The following is an 18601-nucleotide window of genomic DNA, read 5'->3' on the forward strand; positions in this document are numbered from 1 at the left end:
CTGTATCAAAGTCTCATTCTTTTTAATGGTTGCATAGTGCTGTACTGTATGTATGCATCCTCTAAATTAAAAAAAAAATGTACACTTTAACCAGGCTTTTAATGATGAATATTTAAGTTACTTTAACTTCTTGCTATTACAAAAATGCTCCAATAAATATTTTCATATAGATCTGTGGAATAAATACCTAAGAATGGAAGTGCTGAATCATCTCAATTTAAAACTCTGATAGACATTACTAAATTGATCTCCAAAGAGGGCTGTATCAAGTCGCTGGTGGTTATTAAACTTCTGAATTTACCAATGAAAAGTGAGAAATGCTCTCACTTGTAGTGCATTCCTGCTATAATGAAGGAAGTTAAGTATTTTCATGTTTAAATTTCTTTTTTATCTTTTGATTATTTTGGAGGCCATGCAGAATTTATGGGAACTCTTTATATTAGCAAAAATAGCCCTTTCTGTGATATGAATACATGCACACATACATTTCCCAGTTTTTTCATTTATCTTTTGATCTAATGACATTTTTTTCCATGTAGAATATTCTAAATCTATTACTGCTTCTGGATAGGGGAATTAAACATAGTAATACTTTTCTCTATATCAGGGATCAGCAAACAATGACTCATGGATCGAATTTAGCCTACTGCTTCGTTTTGTAAATAAATTTTATTGGAACACAGCTAAACTCACTCATTTATGTATTGTCTATTGCTGATTTGGGGCTATCACAGATCTGAGTAGTTGCCATAGAGACTATATGGCCAGCAAAGCCTAAAATATTTATTTTACAGAAAGTTTATTGACCCTGCCCAAGACAGTTTAAAAAAAAAAGAAAAATATCCCTTTTTATGTCTTCTTACAGGACTATTTTATGATATCATTTTTCATCTTTGATCCATTTGAAATTCATTTTGGTATAGGCTAGCGATCTATCGTTGCTTTTTTCCAGATGGCTGTGCAGTAATCCCAAACCATTTATTGAAATATTCTATCATTTTTTCTCTGATTTGAAAGGTTGCCTTTTTCGTATTCTACATTCCCTTTTAGTTTGTCCATTCTAGTCTTTATAACTTGTTCCAGTGATTTTTAAGTCACTTCTTTTAAAACGAGAGAGCCAATTCTCTTGAAAATATTTTAATTTAGAGAGGTTTTAAGTGAAATTTAGCATTTAAGAAAGACAGGAAGAAATAAGAGCATTTAGGTAATCTTAATAGTTATACAGGGAAGTACATTTATGTCAGGTGGTACTGAGAATGGATATATTATAAAAAGAGAAAATTAATATTAAGCATATACTATACAAAAATCATGTTGAGTAATTATAGCTTACAATTATTTTCACTTTTGAATAAATTTGATTCTGAAGTAAAAGATGACAAAAAATAGAAGCTTTAAACTTCCTAGGTTCTATGGGACTGGATGATTTGGTAAAAAGAGATTCACAACAAAACTTTAGAATAGCAGTAGTTTATATGAATTTATGACTAAGCACATGGTGATAAAAGTCCTAATATTTAAATTGCTGGTATAGCTAATTTTTACAAAATTAAGTTGAAAATATGCCTATAAAGAGATTTTATTTTATGGACATGACAATTTTAAAGGTTCCAGAAAGATAAAAATAATATTTTAAACTAATTAAAATCTTATATTTGTATTCCCAACATCCATGCAATTCAAATTTATCTCTATATATTTAGTGTCACAAAAGCCACGAGGTTACCAGCAAGATAATTTTTATTGAATTTCCTCACCTCTCTTAGCAAGGATCTGGTCTAGCTAATAACAAAGGGTTTTATGCTAAGGAAACTAGCATTACCCTTTGCATGCTCCCCCTTAAAAAAGAAAAAGCAATATAAAAGATTCATTAATTTGCTAATATTAACATGCTCTAGATATTAGTATCAATGCTCCTCGGTTATGAAATACATAAAAATGTACTTTAAAATAGTCTCAAATACACCTACATTCTCAAGAATGTGTTTTTGAAATGGAAAACTCTGAAATCAATTATAGGGAAGTTTGGAAGTAGTAATATAAGAGGAAGAAAGATGCTTCTCACCATCCTTCTGAGGCTGTGCTCCTGCTTCTGTAACTGCCGCTGGAGCCACCACGGACACAGGCTGCAAAACACATACACACAGATACCACAAAATCTTTAGCTTTGGTCACTTAAAGTTTTGTACTGCTGCCTTTCCTCTGGTCTTTATAAACGGCAGAGAAAGACAGTATATGTGAGGAAACACTTATGTCTGAGGAAATTTTTTTTTAACTGCCTAAAAATAAGTCTGATGTAAAGAAAGATTTTTAAGAAAAAATTTTGAGTCTTAACCCTTCTAATATTGCTTTCTTAATTTTTTCTCCTGGATACTTCACTATAACTTGAGTATTTACTGAAAAGTAGTTTCAATCAGAACATTATTGTGTCACAAGCCTAAAAGGAAGAAGTTAAAACTTTAGGGTATAGCCTCCTTCAAAGTATAAATACAAAACCCACAGGACTCATCTGTGGTATAATTCTAACCAGAGGTAAGAAAAGTATCTTTCAAATCAAATCTTTTCCATATTATACTGTTGGGTCAGTGTTAATTTTTCATTAATTGGTCTTATTTTTGTTGGCTGGAACAAGCAAAGACTAAATAGGTATTAAAGCTATTAATAACGTCCAGGTTACAGTTTATGTTCCAGGAATATATTAGGGTTATGGGAAGATTTTGTCAAGACGTTAAAAACTTACACCAACTGCGGATGTCACCGCAATAGCCTCTGGACTAAGTGCTCTTCTTAACTGAGCATCAAGATCTTCCAGAGGTTGCTGGGACTGAACAAAAACAACCACAATAAGTACAGGTCCTTGGTATATTAAGAACCACTATATAGAGCGCCAATTTATATAGGACATACTGTTTTGTGCTTAGAGTGACATAACATTTGTCTAGTAACTGAATATAAAATTCAATATACTAAGCTCAATTTATATTGCTTGATTTACCAATCTCGAAAATTTCACATCAACCTCTCAAGCCTTAGGGAGATTGTTACATTCATGTTTTTACAGTTTCTAAGTTTTCTTTCCTTTCTTTTATGTTTGGTGTTACTTAAAGTGATAGAAAAGTTGTCTATTTGTCCTCTCCTTAAAGATATATTCCGAAAAATATATCAAGATCTATGGGTAGATTAACTGAATCCCATGTTCCCTATTTTCTTTTCAGTTTGGTACATCTTTCTGAGAACTTTGTCCTTATGAATAAAAGATGGCATTAACATGTTCTGTCACTACCAAGGGATATTATTCTTTTTCTTCAGGTCTTAACAATTTATACTCTTATATCCTATAGATGGCAGCAAGGAGGAAATAACTGGAGGACTCAATATTCCATCCTGTTAACTAGGCCTTTATTATCATCCACCCCAAGGCCATAACTTTTACCCTTTGCCAGTCTCTAATTCTATATTTATCTTGGCTTCTATCAACCTGTTCTAGGTTGATAAGACTTTACCTTAACGTTTTCCCTCTCTAAATGTAGGCACTATCCACCCACCTTAAGCCCTCCACATCTTATTGGCTGTTTCTCATCACATTTTGAGTCCAATTAGGAATCTCAATACATGTTTTTAATAAGAAAATGGGTTTAAAACTGCTAATTTACAGACTTTCACAATGCACTTTTTTCCAGAACTTAGCAGTTGATGGAACGGGTTCTCTGTTGGAGTTATTACTTTATTATACCAAGTTCCTTAACTTATATTCTACTGTGTATCTGGGATTAAAGAGTCTGAATTTAATTACTTTAAAGTCAGACTCTTCAAATTAGCAATTTACCCTATTTTTCTTATGATTCTAAAATAAATCCTAATATAGTTTCAATGTTTACTAGCTTGTTCCACAACAGAAGCTTGTTCATGGTTACAATGAATGCATAATGAGTACTTCCTATGGGAATTCAACTAAATGTGTGGGGTGGTAGGATAGGCTGGGAAAGGGAAAGGCAATTCTGACCACCCTTCTACCCAATAAGCAGAGCTGAGTGTGAGATAGGAATCTTATATTCATGTCTCTGGTCTCAGTTACCCTATGAGTAATCAATCTCCTATTAGCTAAGCTGTATGATTTTTGTATTTAAAGATGTAATACATATTTTTTCATGAAACATCCCCCTTCTACCCACATATATGTAAGCCAATTACTTCATTAGGTGGTCACTGAAAGAAATGTCAAATTCTAGAAAAAACTGGTTGCACTGAACTCATAGAAAAGGGCATTATCAGTTATCAATGTTACTCTTTCCTAAGGAACTTTCAAAGTTCATTTTGTTCACATGCAATTTTTTACTTCCAAAATGACATAAAACCAATTATCTCATACTTAAGATGCAATTTCACTATTCTATGAAAGTCTGAGAGAAGGAGTTGGCAAAATGTCAACTAGGCTATTTTCTTCCTTTGTGAGATGTGAAAAAAATATTGATATTAAATGTTTTCTAGATTACTTAAAGCAATATTACAAACAAAAGAACTGTGAAGCTTCTTACTTTAAGTAGGGCCTCATCAAATATACTATTTTAAAATAAAGTTGTTACTATATCAAAACCAAATAGAAGCCAGAAGCCAAGATGGAGAATTTAAAGAAGCTTAGTAAAAGAAAGTAGGGTCACAAAAAGAAATCTGCCAAGTCTTGGGGCACCTGAGTTAGTGAAGGTCCTGGAATAGGTGGCAGCTGCTCACTGGATGGAGTACCAGCTGGAAGTTCAGTACCCACTGGCAGCACCTATAGGCAATGAAAGGAAATTCAAGTCCGTAAGATACTAAGAATAAATACTGCATACTGGAGAACAAATCAACTAATTCAAATGCAGAAGCATAAGAATAACATGTATCTAGTTAAGGCATGCTTGTCTCCTGGGTCACACTCTGGTATCTATCTTAATTAAAGGACATTACGACCATGATACTATTAAGGGGTTGCTATGACATACCAATAAAAATGAACAGTAAATTTAATAAAAGGTTCATTATGTAGAAAAACAAGAGAGAACAAAGGCTGTATGGACATGAGAGGCACAGTACGCATATTCTTGAACCACTGAATTCATGCAGTATAATCAGGCTTTTCCTAAAACAAACTTTTCTGAGAAAACAAAATAGTTCAGAAATAACCAAGGAGCCATTCTAATAACAAAAGCCATCAGAAATCTAATACTATCGAGCAATTTGTTTTTTTAAGTGAAGCCTCTATATACTGTAAACAGAATCTCACATCAATGGCAATGCATAAAGCTGAGTGAAACATACAATACAGTAAAAAAAGAAATACTGCCTTGTACTTGGAGATCAGAGAGATTAAAGATGGCAGAATGAGAGCAAATTCACCATATTCGAAAACACATTTTAGATATTTTATTCCTAGGATTAGATTCTGTCTCCTCCTCTGTATCAAATTTATCACCGACTTCCAAATTTTTATAAAACTCAATTGTACATCTGTAGAATCTAAGCAAAACAGAAAATTTACTTCATTCTCATTGAAACAAAGGCTGTAAACTGCTGTTACTATGTATAATTGCCAACAGAAGCATTTAGCTCCCCCTTTGAGATAGATTTCTTCAGTTTGTACCAATTAGGAAGAAATGTAATTTTAGCTGATTATTTAAATTCTTAGAAAATTATGCAATATAATTAACTCAAAAATCCTGCCATATTTCAAAAGAAATATCTCATGTTCAATGTATTATAAGCCAGGCATCTTTATAACTTCATTTGTAATTTGCAAAGCTGACTTGAAAAAATACACTGATTGGGGGAAAAAGAGTGATCATATTTATCAAATTATTTCAAAACAAGAATCTTACTGGAGCCTTAGTTAAAGGTAGCTTTGATGGAGCAGTTCCAGGTTTCACTCCTGATGTAGTGCTGACTGGGGTAGAAACTTGCCCAGTTGTGACCAGTGGTGTAATGGACAAACCAGCTGTTCCTAATGGCAAACTGGTTGGTGGTAAGCAAGTACTTGTAGTTGAAGTCATGAGTTTGCTGGGTGCAACAGCAGTGGTTGGGATGCCTGGTGTGACACTGGTCTCTACTACTAGTGATGTCTCCAGCGCAACAGAGGCATGTTGAGCGCCAGATGAGCTGTGTTCACTAAAGAGAGACCGCAACTTTTCCTCTAGAGTCTTTATGTCATCAATCCCAGGAGCTTTGGGTTGTGTATCAGCATCTATTTCAGGGCAGTGCGTATGGGGCTGGTTGAGAAGCAAAGCTGGTTGAGGCTGACTATGAATTAGTGTCTGCTGTACAGCAGGCACATTGGCAACAGGTTGCACCAATGGTGGGATGCTAGGTCCTTGGGGTAATAAAGGGGTAGAAATAGGTCCTGATGCTTGGGAAAGGACAGGAGTAGAAACTACAGCTGATGGGATGACCAAAGGATGTAATCCACCAGGTTGAGAAATAGAACTAGATACTCCTGCTCCAGGGGAAGAAGTGGAAGATGATGCAGAGTGGGACAAAGCCAGTCCAGTTGTACTGCTATGAGATGTTTTATCTAGTGAGTGTGCACTAACCACCACTGTTTCAGCTAGAGTAGGAGCAGAGGTGCTGCTGCTAAGCTGAAGAGATAGCTGTGAAGCTGTGCTTGGGAATGGAGTGGTGGTAGAAACTGATGTTAATGTGGCTATCCCTGTAGTAATGCCTGCTGACTGCTCAGATAACAAAGGTGGAGACTTAGCCCCTGGGGCAGCAGCACTGCCCACTGCAGAGGCTGAAGTTGCTGAAACTGGTATAGAAGGGAAAGTGCCTATACTAGAAACAACGCTCCCAGATGTGGGAGCCTGAACTGACTGGGATGTTGTTGATACTGAGACAACTGTTGGTATTGTGATACTTGAAACCACACTGGAAAGAATTGGTGATTCAGACGCAGGTGGTACTGGGAAACCACTTGAAGTTATTACACCTGTGCAGGTGGCAACTCCAGCAACTCCTTTTTCAGTGGGCACTGTAATCTCAGATTGAATTATTGATGTGGAAATGTCATTAAGAGGGCAGCTAGTTACAGGGACTGATATTGAAGGTACGGCTGCTGCTGTCGTTGGGATTCCAGCAATGCTACTCATGGAAGGAGGTACTACTGGAAATGTTGGTCCTATATGACTGAAGTTGGGAGGTGCTGTATTGGGTCCCTCTGCAACTTGGGCATGTCTAAGTTCAGAAAAGGCCTGCTGTAGACTAAGGGAAGAAGCAGAGTGGGACAAGTTCACCCCAGGGCCATGAGATGTAGAGGCGGCAACTGCAAAGGAAAATAAAAAATTCAGAATCAGTTCATTTTAAAAAGGTGGATATAAAAGATTGTCCTAACAACCTACTTTTGAATTACTAACAATACCACATACCAACAAGGTTAAAAAACTCTCCCCAGGAAATGATAAGCTCTAAAACGGCAAAGTAAAATAGTAATTTGATCAAAATAAGTTAGCATTTATGAATATCTATTTCTGAAAAAAACATGGAGTAACCACAAAGCATACACAATAGTACTACATGGAGAAACAAAAACTACTACTGTATCTAAACAGTATCTATTACAGGCTGTATCTAGTATGGCTGTCTCTTTTGGCTCTTCTTCTTTAATCTTCTCTATCCATCACTTATTTCCTTCCTCCATATGTTTACCTGTTGGTTATAATCCCAATTTTCAACTCTACTGTCTATGTCATCATTTGAACTACTGCTAGAGGACCAAACTTCCAATATAGCAGAGATGCTGCAGGAGTTAAAGAAGTATGTGGTAGAAGCAATTCCTTACCCGTATCTGATATTTCACTGGTGAAAATTTTTGATTCTCGTAATCGGCTTTCTGGTACAGGACTCACTATAAACCGTCTTCCAGCAGAATGAACAACTTGAGTTAAAGAACTGGTAGGAATGCCTGGTTAAAAAGAAACAAACCACTTAATTGCATTATTATGATATATACTGTCACCAATAAGAAGCTTCAAGACTTCATTTTTAGCACATAACTTCTTAGGTCAAAGATAAGAGCAAACATGGAAAGAAAAGAAATTCACCTATTTGCTGTGGCATGGAAGATGCAGGAAGTGGTTGTTTGAACTCTCCTTCCAATTTCTACAACAAATAAAAGTAATTAATCGCATTCTCAAATGCAATCTTAGCAATCAGGCAAAGCAAATGAATCGCCACATGAAAAGAGAACATAAATGTTTGATAATTTCAATCAGAAGTATAATGTTACGGTATCACTGGACATTTTGCATGGCAGATTTTAGTACTACAGAAATATTTTTTAATAAACAAAACTTCACTATGGGACTGCTGAACCTACCTGAGAACCTGAAAAGCCATAGTCATCCTTTCCCTGTAGACTCTCCAATCCCTGGTCACCCTCGGGTTCCACACTGACATCCTCACTGAGCATTTCATCAGCTTTTTCAATAATTTCCCGTACTTGATCCACAAACGACTCTCTCTCTATTGCTAGAATAAAGTCATTGTTCACCTGTAATAGAAATGTGATGTCAGTCTGATTACTACAATGTTTCTCAAGCTTTAAATCATTCAATTATCACTTTCATGATGTCTGCCCTATCTGTGTACCACCTGCATTATTATTTACTTGATATGAGAAGTTAATTCTTCAATACCTAGTTAGAAATGTCCTAGACAAAAACATCTCTAAATCACAGGTTTGGTGTACTAGGTACATTCACACTGAAATAAATATGTAACTATCAAAATAGATTGCAAAATACTGCATATTTGCCTAGGGCAGTGGACATCTAAATCAAGTACTGAGGCAAAATTGGAACTCCAAATGCAAACATACCATAATTGTTGCTATCTCCTCGGGATTGTCACCATCTAAATCAAATTTGAATGTAACCATTTTCCGATTGTGAGTCTCTAACTGACATTCTACTACCCGGTCTCCTTTATTTGAAACCTAAAAAGAAAAAAGAAAAGGTACTTCATACTTCAGAAGACCATAATCACCTTTGCTACTGAATATGAGAAAGTAATGCAGATTATCACTTGAACTTAAGCTTGCTGTTATCGATATTCCTTGAAGCACTGGTACTCTGCCTCTTAAACTGGTAGCAACAACACCCTAAGAAATTATCAGTCTTAGAGATAACATACTCATCTTCCACTGAAGAGTCTGGAAGGAATGTAAAGCTTTTGTTTTACAAATTAAAACTGTTCTTTTTCTAAAAGGTAAATAGAGCCTCATCACAGAAATATGGAATTTAACAGTATCATTTGGGTGATTAGAAGATCCTAAAGTTTCATCAATATACCTGAGCCTTAGAAATAGTTAAATAATATTATTATCTGAAACCCCAAAATCAGCAATACTTACATTCAAAATTCTCAATTTGGGGCGTGAAGTCTTTTCATGACGAGAGCGACTTCTTACAGATTTTCGATAATGCCGTTTTGCAGTTCTCCCTTCATGCCTTCCACCAGATGATGGCACATTCTCATTGCCATCGCTCATACCTGAAGCAACATCTGAATGTGCACTTCAAAAAAAGAAGTTCAGTTTACAATATGAGATATAAAGGTTTGAAATTTTAAAGTTTCATACCATACTACCTACTAGTCAAGGATAGAAAATTTTACTTTCACATACCTATCTATAGAAGAGACCAAAGTGGCAGGCTGGGTGGGCTGTGGCTGTGCTACCGAAACTGGCTCTGGAGGAGCAACCTGAGAGACTCCCTGAGTACTCTGTGAATAGAAAGGATAATTCAAATCTTGGTAGTAACAGATTTTATTATTCCCCATTCCCAAAAACTGCTTGATATCTCCTTATCCCTCCTCTAAGTCCTAGAAGCACTAAACTTACTAGTAATTCTCAATATTCAGCGTCTAGATACAGTGGTCTTAAAATTCCAAAGGAAGTTTCTAAAGCTAGTCTCTGGTATGGTGTAACATCAGCCAACACAGTTGCTAGGTAGTAAGAAACTACAATTTGCCATGCAGCCAGCATCTTACTAAAAGTGTGCAACAGGGCAGGCAGACAGAGCAAAGTGCAAAAATGATTTAGATCTTTCTCCTAGTAGGGCAAAAATTACTGGGTGCACAGCTAGGTAAGATAATCTTACGACTGCCAATGGCAAGAATTCGTGAAAGGATAAGAATAATGGCTCAAGTGCTAGCTAGAGAAGTGAAGTGCTAATAGGGTTAATCTCCAAGGCACACTCACTTCCCAACAGAACAGCCAGTGGCAACAAGGCCCCCACATAGGCATTTCATTCTGCTGTAAGAAAAAGTCATTTAGATGTTAGTTTGAAATAGTCTCCAAATGAGTTCTAAACCAGGGAACCTATGTTTCTCCTCTGTAATTTTTATTCCATTATATTTGTTTTAGATATAAACATGCAGAAATTCCATTTACCTCCAGAGCTGCTTGCTGGGAGGATGCAGTGGGGGCTTGTGCTAAACTCACTGCTGGTTGGGACACTTGAACCTGTCCTCCTACACTGCCCACAGGAACCAAAAGATTTGATTCCATATAAGGCTGCACCACTGTAGGAAAGTAACCTGGTGTAGCTAATGCTTCTGTCGGCATTGGAGGGGATAAGACTGTAGAAGGAATGCAAACAGAAGCCACGCTGGAAGAGGGAGCAATATTTGAATCTCCTGGGTATTGTGGTGGCAGTCGAGGTGGGAAGCCCTGCGACAGAAATGAGGAAGGTGACTTAGTGCAAGTTGGGTCATCAAATTAGCAAAACAGCAAGACATGCAAAAAAATAATAATAAGAAAGAAAGAAAGAAAGAAAGAAAGAAAGAAAGAAAGAAAGAAAGAAAGAAAGAAAGAAAGAAAGAAAAAGAAAGAAAGAAAGAAAGAAAGAAAGAAAGAAAAAGAAAGAAAAGAAAAAGCACATAGAAAGAATAGTAGCCCAATACCTTTCTAAATAATTTAAAGATTTAAAGATGATTCTTGAAATGAAATGACAGCTTTCTATTTAGGGAACAGGACTCCACAAGTATACTTTAAATTGCTTGTTTTTTCCTCCTGGAGCTTATTTAAATAGGAAGAACAGACATAATTCCTTCTAGAAAAATATCTACTTTCTAGACAATCTTAAATGGGAAAATACAAAAACTCTTCAAGGTGTCAGTCATTCCAGTCATATGATGACATGCTAGCTCTTTTAAATCTAAGCCCCAAAGCTTTTTATTAATACCATATTGGTCACTCTATTTACTCTATTACAAAAGTAGCTGTAAGTACTCTATTATTAGCCATATCTAGCATTCAATTAGCTTATATTGAGTATCAAGGGAACCATTTTTCTCCTAAGAGGTGTCCTGAGAAAAATGGAAATGAATCATCAAAAATCATCACCTTATCCTTTCTCAGAATTTTACTTTTTAGCTTCTCTAGTTGAGATCAGCAACTTTTGTTATTGTTAGTTATTCTGATATTCGACTATCAGATTTTCAAGTCCTTGATGGTCTCCTATTAAGAACCAGACCCTCTGGTCCCCTCCTTTTTGCTAGCCAACACAATACCTGGTATAGAACATCTCCAGAGGGAAGTGGAACCTCAGCAGCTTGTCCAAGGTTAGCTGGTATTCCCATGGACTGAACTGCTGGCTGCAGGAGCTGTGGGTGAACCTGACTTGGCAGCTGAGTCACAGGCTGCAGAAGGGCTGGTAGCTGACTAGGAGCCATAGTTGATCCCCCTGGGATTGCGGCTGCTGTAGCAGATGAAGCCAAGGTGAGCAGAGGCTGATTAAGGCCAGCTGCAATTGTGATGGGAAGGGTTGAGAAACCTGTCTGAGCCGCGGACACATGAGGAGTTGATACAGGAATTTGAGAGACAGGGTACTGAGGGAGTAAGGAAGTAGGAAGTGGCTGTCCCATAGGGAGGAAATGAGCACCAGAATGCACTGGAACAACTGAGGGTTGTGTCGCAACTGAGATCTGAGGTTCGCCTTGGACAGTTGGTACTGGCTGGGAAACTGGAAGCTGAGAAGGTAAAGAAAAACAAAAAAGAGATTTAAAAAAAATAAAAAAGCAAGGCTGCCAAAAGCAAGATTTACGTATTAGCCAAAAAGAGGGAAAATTAAAAAACAACAAAACAAAAAACCCTGCATACATTAGTGTAAGTTAATATGTCACATAAAAATAGGGAAAGGATAGCAGGAAACAAAGAGGCTGATAGACTGGCTACTGTTCCAAATCTTTCATTGTAGAAAAATTTGCTAATGCTTCATTGTTCAATAATAAAAATAGGACCCTTTCATAGGCAAGCTTTTTTTTGTTGTTTTTTTTTACAGCTTTACTGAGATACATTTCACATACCATAATTCATTGACATGTTTGCTATCACTAAATCTATGACTGCGATTACAGTAGTTACTGAAATTCAAATGAATTTCTTTCTTCCAAGTGGAATTAATATTTTATCCACATTGATTTTAGTGTAACTCGGGCATATAAAAATAGGTATAATTACTGTATTTCAGGTAATTATTCCAGGATACAAGCATCTCACTCCACCACCTTGTCTCATTTTAACATTTGTGAAACTGAGATATATTTTTACAATTAATGGTATACTAGTACTCAGCGATACATAAAATAATAGTACATTTTACAATTAATAGTATCTCAGATGCGATGAATTATGACAGAAACAATACATTGTGCCAAAATCCAAGCACAACAAGGCCCAAAGTTAAAGCTGAAAAAAGGTCATTCAGAACATACCTTCTACAGGGAACTTTCCAGGTGACTGGAAAGACGTCTTAGAAAAAAACACCATTCCATACAAGAGGTTTTTATGACTTACTGTCAAGTAGTCAATGAGGGAAAAAACAACGCATAAATCTACTTGAAAATACAGCATAGGTGCAGACCTACAATATTAGATACAGCTGACACAATTCTAGAAAATGGCATAAGTTCAGTTACCAAAGTACCCATATTTAATCCATCAGTTCTAACACCTGTTGAACTGGCTGACATTTACATTAACCAATGCATATGCACAAAAGGAGCAATTTTCCACTAAATGAATCAAAAATGATTGCAGAGAAAACAACCAACTTTGATATTTCACCATCAGAGAAGGTAGAAGCCTATCTACATGAAATGACAAGTTACATGGGGTTCCCTTTTAACATCCTTTTAAAATTAAGAGTTTACCTGTTTTCCAGCTGATGCTTGAGGCAAGACCTGTGGAGCCTGAGGCTGACTCACTGGCTGTGCAGTAGTGGCCTCACTGGAGGTTGATGTCTGTGGAAGTGAATACTGTACTGTCTGTTGAGGAGGGGCTGTCTGCTGTATTCCATGCTGCTGAGAATAAAATATAGTTATTCAATTCTATTTCAAATCATTAATAGCATGTTTCTAAGGAAGGATGTTTGCCTAAGGCCTTCAGTACCTGTAAATGATGACAATTTTGTAATCGAGACATGCACAAATCCAAATTCATCAACTCCCCTTTATATTTCTCTTTTTCTTCTGCTGTTCTTTATTTGTGATGGTACGACCAAGAACAACGAACCAATGTTTCAAAACTTGAGTCACCACTGGTTCTTCACCCAACATTACCCCCTCACCCCAATAGGAGGTCATTTATAAAGACCTTTAGATACCATATCCAAATAGATCCTTCCTCCTGTAACCCAACATCCCTTGTTTTCTTATTATTTGGTATCGGCTCTCACTTTGGTCCTATCTCAAACTGATCTAATCTTTCTTTAATCTCTTTCCTTTAATCTACTTTATAAACTGTTATCATCAACTTGCTTGAATAGCTCTGATTATAGCTATAAAAAACCTTAGAGACTGCTCATTTTATGGCCAAAATAAAGTTTCCTTTGTAAATAAGGATACTATCACTCAACTCAAAGTGGGGCAAAAGGAGTGACATTTGGGGAATCAACCATATGCTAGGCACTTTGGTATAAAACACCTAAATTTGATGCATGGCACATAATTGTACCCAAATACTAACTTTTGTAATAACTTAATGGCCCCATCTTGCGTAACAAAAATCTGAACTTCATAACTGACTTTCAAGACTCTCTAACACCTGTAACATAACTTAAAATTTTAATACAAAAACAACACGTTTGCAATAAAAACTTTCAATTATAAAGTTAAATGAAAATACCCCAACCTCATTTCTTCAGTGCCAACCACTATTAATGGTTTGGTGCATCACCGTTATGAAAATTTTTTCTATGCATAAATGGTCATTTACATACAAGTACATTTTTCTTTGTTAAAACAAAACCAAAAAACATGCCCATTATATAAATACTGTTCTCTAACATGTTATTTTCATTTCATTTATCAATAGCATCAATGTCTTAATACTGAATATTTTGATTGATTTTTTTAGCAAAATAAAATCACCAAAAGAACCCTGAAATATAATGGTGATGGCAGTCATGTGTTTTATTCTTACATATTTCTGATAATTATTTTAATTTAAAAAATGAGGAACAAATGGCTGCTGAGTTATATAAAATTTATTTTCACCAACTAAAATACATCATATGAATGCAACTATAAGGTAACTCTGAATATAAGACAATTTCCCCATTTTCTCATTGAAAAGAACAACTAAAAACTAGAAAACCTTTTTGGTCAACCTGAATATCTTTAAACTTTAAGGAATTTACATGGAAAAATCTACAATTATCTAAGTCATAAATTTACATACCTAAATAAGATATCATATTATATAAATATAGTAATTTAGAAATACTGCTCCCCATCCATCATTCAAACTCTTCACATATAATACACTAGTGTCTTTATCGTCACTGGAGCTATGCTATGAATGCTATAGTCTTCTGGAGAATATAACACTTTTCCTGAAAATTGTGTCTTGAGATAAAATTTGCCGTAACAAGCATCTGTTTGAATAATACTAGCATAGTTGGATTTTTTTTTGCATTTGTCTTATAGAATATAAGACAGGTTATAGAATATAATTCAGGTTATCTTTGTGCTAACTTCTTAAAGTTATCTTTAAATAAGTTGTTTACAATGACATACAAACCTGGAATAGTGAAGGTTTGACCTGGAATAGTCATTCCCCTAAGAATAAGGACCAAATCTATGTTTAATTTCTTGGCTTTTATTTTAAAACCAATTCTGTGAGATGTTGTCTATAAATATTTCCAACTACATACACTATTTAAGGTCCTTGTATTTGTTCTCACCAATTTTATTCCATTAACATTTTTGGGAGGAGGGTTAATATTTTTCCCTCCCTACTTAGAAGAGATATAATTTTTCTCCTTTCATGACACAATTAGGTAGTAGCTAAATGGTGAGCTGCAGAGTCAGACTACTTGGATTAAATTATGTGTCTCCTCTAATGAGCTATATAAGCTTGGGTAAATCACTCAGCTTCTCAGATCTCATCTCAGTTTTCCCACCTGTACAATAAAAATAACGATAGTACCTACACTTACAAGGTTCATATAAGTATTAAATAAAAATACAGGTTAGTGCTTTGTACGTTGTATATAATATCAGCTATTATCGCTATTTGTTTTGTAGGAATGGACATAAGTCTACTAGAATATTTAGCCTCCCTAGAAGTAGTCATACCTGGTGCAGCTTGGGAACTCACGGCCTAGCTAGGTCCTTAGGGGCTAACCCATGGCTCTTCAGACCATAAACACAATTAGAAAAAATACTGCTTAATTAGTTTGGGAGTATGTATGAGGACAGTAAAACCTGAGCAGTTTTATAGACATAAATCCTCACTCTTAGCTTAAAATAATTGAGGTATGTATGCCAGTTGTTTAAGGAGAGCATTTAAGGAGAAGGGGCACCTTTGGGTAGGTCAGGAGTATATGGTGATTTTTTTTGTGCACAATCACATTGGCTAATTATCAACAGGTCAGCCAAACAGGTATTGTTTGGCATAGTAGCTTAGCAGAATGATTTGCATAAACTTGCCTCATGAAACCAGGTCAAACCAGCTAATACAGACTGTGTACTATCTGTTGGACATGAGCACCCAGTTGAATAAAAAGTAAGAAATACCTGAAGAGTCTACATGTGCCCTATGAAAGAAATTAAGTAGGGTAACTCATGACCTTGCTGGTGGCAACAAACTACTAAGTTTCCTGGCAGGAAGAAGAAGCTATTATTGGTACCTCAATATGATACAATATACCACTAGAAGGGTCTACTTATAAAAACATGAAAAAAAGCAATCCTTTATTCATTATATACAGGTCAATGCTTTGTACATTGTATATAGTGTTAGTTATTATCCTTATTTGTTTTGTAGGAATGGACATATGTCTACTAGACTATTTCAGAAACCCATGAAATAAAGTAAATTTCAGCTAAAGTACCTTCCTTTCACTCTAATAAAACTAGAGATATGGTTTCCTAAGGGGTTAGGACCTGACAGTACGTAAAACAAAAATCACATCTAAAAATAGACAGACTCTACCCAATAGCACAGAAAGTTTACAGCCTTTTTTCTTATTTTTTAATATGGCACCCCACTACACAAAACAAACAAATGCAGCTTCTTGGGTATCTTTGCAGAATCTTAAGTCTCCGTAGAACTCCGTAGAACTTTAAACTAGAAGAAAAAACACTTCTAGATATCTTGAATTTTGGCTTGTGATTTTTAGTTCTACTCACAGGCTATGTGATCCTGGAAATATTAAATAGTCTAGATCACATACACTTTTGGAGGGTTCGATTTTATGATTCTACTTAAATATCATGCTACATTTAAAATAATTCAAAAATAAAAGTATCTCAAAAAAATCACAAACATAAATTAATTTTTGTTTGTACTGCAGGGAGAGCAATTTAGCTATTTTTTCCCCAGAAGAGTCAACTACCTAATTCTTTTTTTCCCCCTCTTTAATCCGCACCCCCCCTTCCACCGCTGACCTATAGATGTTGCTGTCTTCCCTTAAAAACTGGATCTCTGAAGGCAGGGCGTCTCCTCTCACACGCTGGGAGCGTGCACCCGGGGCCTAGTGCCCCTGGCACACTTGGGGGGGCCTGGCACACCCGACCTAATTCTTTTAACCTGACATTTATGGAATTGCCCTCCTTTATCCCCGCATACTTTTCTCACCATTGAACTAAATGGCTTATTTCATTATCTTCTTCATTTGGTAGTAAGTATACATATATATGTCCAAATATAAGTTGTATAACATATTTCTTTGGAAAAGGAGTACACACTTAAATTTGCTCAGTTTCTTGGTGTTGCCCTGTGTACAAAATAAGCATATTAGGAGACTGGTATCCATGATAGTGCTTCTGTCCTCAACCAGCTTTATATAACTTTTAATTTGTATTCTTATTAAAGGCTGTTAATATAATTAAAATAGAATTTGTTAAAGCTGGCAAAAATGTGACTACTCAACTATAATTATATAAACATTCACATACTTGACTGGAAAAGAGGGCAGGAGCAAGAAAAACATATAATTCCCCACCCTTAAATTCTATAAGACAGAGGTGCTCATCAAAGAGTTAAATGTATATATAAACAAACTAATCTTGTACAAGGAACACCTGATCTTAAACGAGTAACAAATGACTACATGATCACATGCTGGATCAGATGCAGGCCATTTGTAATAAGAATTAAAAGCTTTGTTTTAAAAATTAATAGAAACAAGCCAATTTATAATTTGGTGGTTCAAAAATTTCATAGGGAACTAGCAATGAAATAGCTCATTATGAAGTTTTTATGACACATGTAGTAACTATAAATTTTATTTCAAACAGCCAATAAAGATGCAATTGTGCCAAAAAAGCATTCCCATGCAAATTGCTATTAACTAATATCAGTGATGAACTATAGATATTTCATTTTAGAATTATCATTTTTACTGTTGAATATATCAGCATTGTATTCAAGTCTTGAGTTCCACGAACCATTGGGAACAAATCATAAGTTTAACATTTTTTTAAAAAGTTCCTGAAGTAGTCGTTCTTAGGCCTTCATACCATGCCTCTTAGCATAAAATCTGATGTCCCATCCCACAAATTAGAAATAATTATAAAGGAGTGGAGCGTTACTAAAGTTAAGCACAATGAAAGCAATGACAAAATGATCACAAATGGACAAGTCATAAATAGAGTAGAAACAAAACTGGTATTATTTGTATTGTTAAATTATGTGCAGAACTATCTGTTTAAGAAAGCAGATAAATTATAACACATTAGTAACAATGATTCTTTTAAATTTCAATGTATGTCTAATCCAGTAACTGTTCAAAAATACATTAAACAGAAGATTTTCTAAAATGTTACTGAATATAAGAAATGTTATGCCTCTTGGTTTTCCTTTCATAAGCTTAGCAAGCCATTTACATCAGAAAACTAATTCAAGTAAGATGTAAAACAGCATATTGACTTGCGAATCCATAATGTGTAACAATGAGTCGCTCTCACCTGCTGAGGATGTTGTATAGATTGGGAAGATGAAACTCCTGTTACACTACTTGAGGATGGTTGACCCTGGCTCTGCCCCTGTGCCTGAAGGAAAGAAGTAAACAACAAATTAGAGAAGCCCTAAAGTCACTAAATATGTAGGAAAGTCAGGCTTTTGCAATAC

The 18601-nt window shown here is 35.5% G+C and overlaps 1 protein-coding gene across 12 annotated transcripts in view; it reads right to left on the minus strand.

Moving 5' to 3' along the window:
* Nucleotides 1–18601, minus strand: part of WNK1 (WNK lysine deficient protein kinase 1) — a 139345-nt gene that overhangs the window by 15035 nt on the left and 105709 nt on the right. For 4 of the 12 annotated variants that reach the window (XR_002782190.1, XM_011367830.2, XM_011367822.2 and 1 more), the window contains 14 exons: nt 18439–18522; nt 13177–13326; nt 11536–11994; nt 10415–10693; nt 9647–9744; nt 9374–9536; nt 8840–8956; nt 8339–8512; nt 8064–8121; nt 7802–7924; nt 5853–7285; nt 4688–4771; nt 2741–2824; nt 2066–2126 (listed from right to left, as the gene is read on the minus strand). Coding sequence is in view for 11 of the 12 variants with exons in the window: in XM_011367830.2 (XP_011366132.1) it covers nt 2066–2126; nt 2741–2824; nt 4688–4771; nt 5853–7285; nt 7802–7924; nt 8064–8121; nt 8339–8512; nt 8840–8956; nt 9374–9536; nt 9647–9744; nt 10415–10693; nt 11536–11994; nt 13177–13326; nt 18439–18522 (3367 nt within the window). In the remaining variant the exon portion in view is untranslated. The remainder of the gene's footprint in view (nt 1–2065; nt 2127–2740; nt 2825–4687; nt 4772–5852; nt 7286–7801; nt 7925–8063; nt 8122–8338; nt 8513–8839; nt 8957–9373; nt 9537–9646; nt 9745–10414; nt 10694–11535; nt 11995–13176; nt 13327–18438; nt 18523–18601) is intronic. The other 8 variants (XM_011367824.2, XM_023535115.1, XM_023535114.1 and 5 more) reach the window with 8 other exon arrangements.

Source organism: Pteropus vampyrus, unplaced genomic scaffold (genome assembly GCF_000151845.1).
Source record: "Pteropus vampyrus isolate Shadow unplaced genomic scaffold, Pvam_2.0 Scaffold137, whole genome shotgun sequence".
Taxonomy (NCBI): Eukaryota; Metazoa; Chordata; class Mammalia; order Chiroptera; family Pteropodidae; genus Pteropus; species Pteropus vampyrus.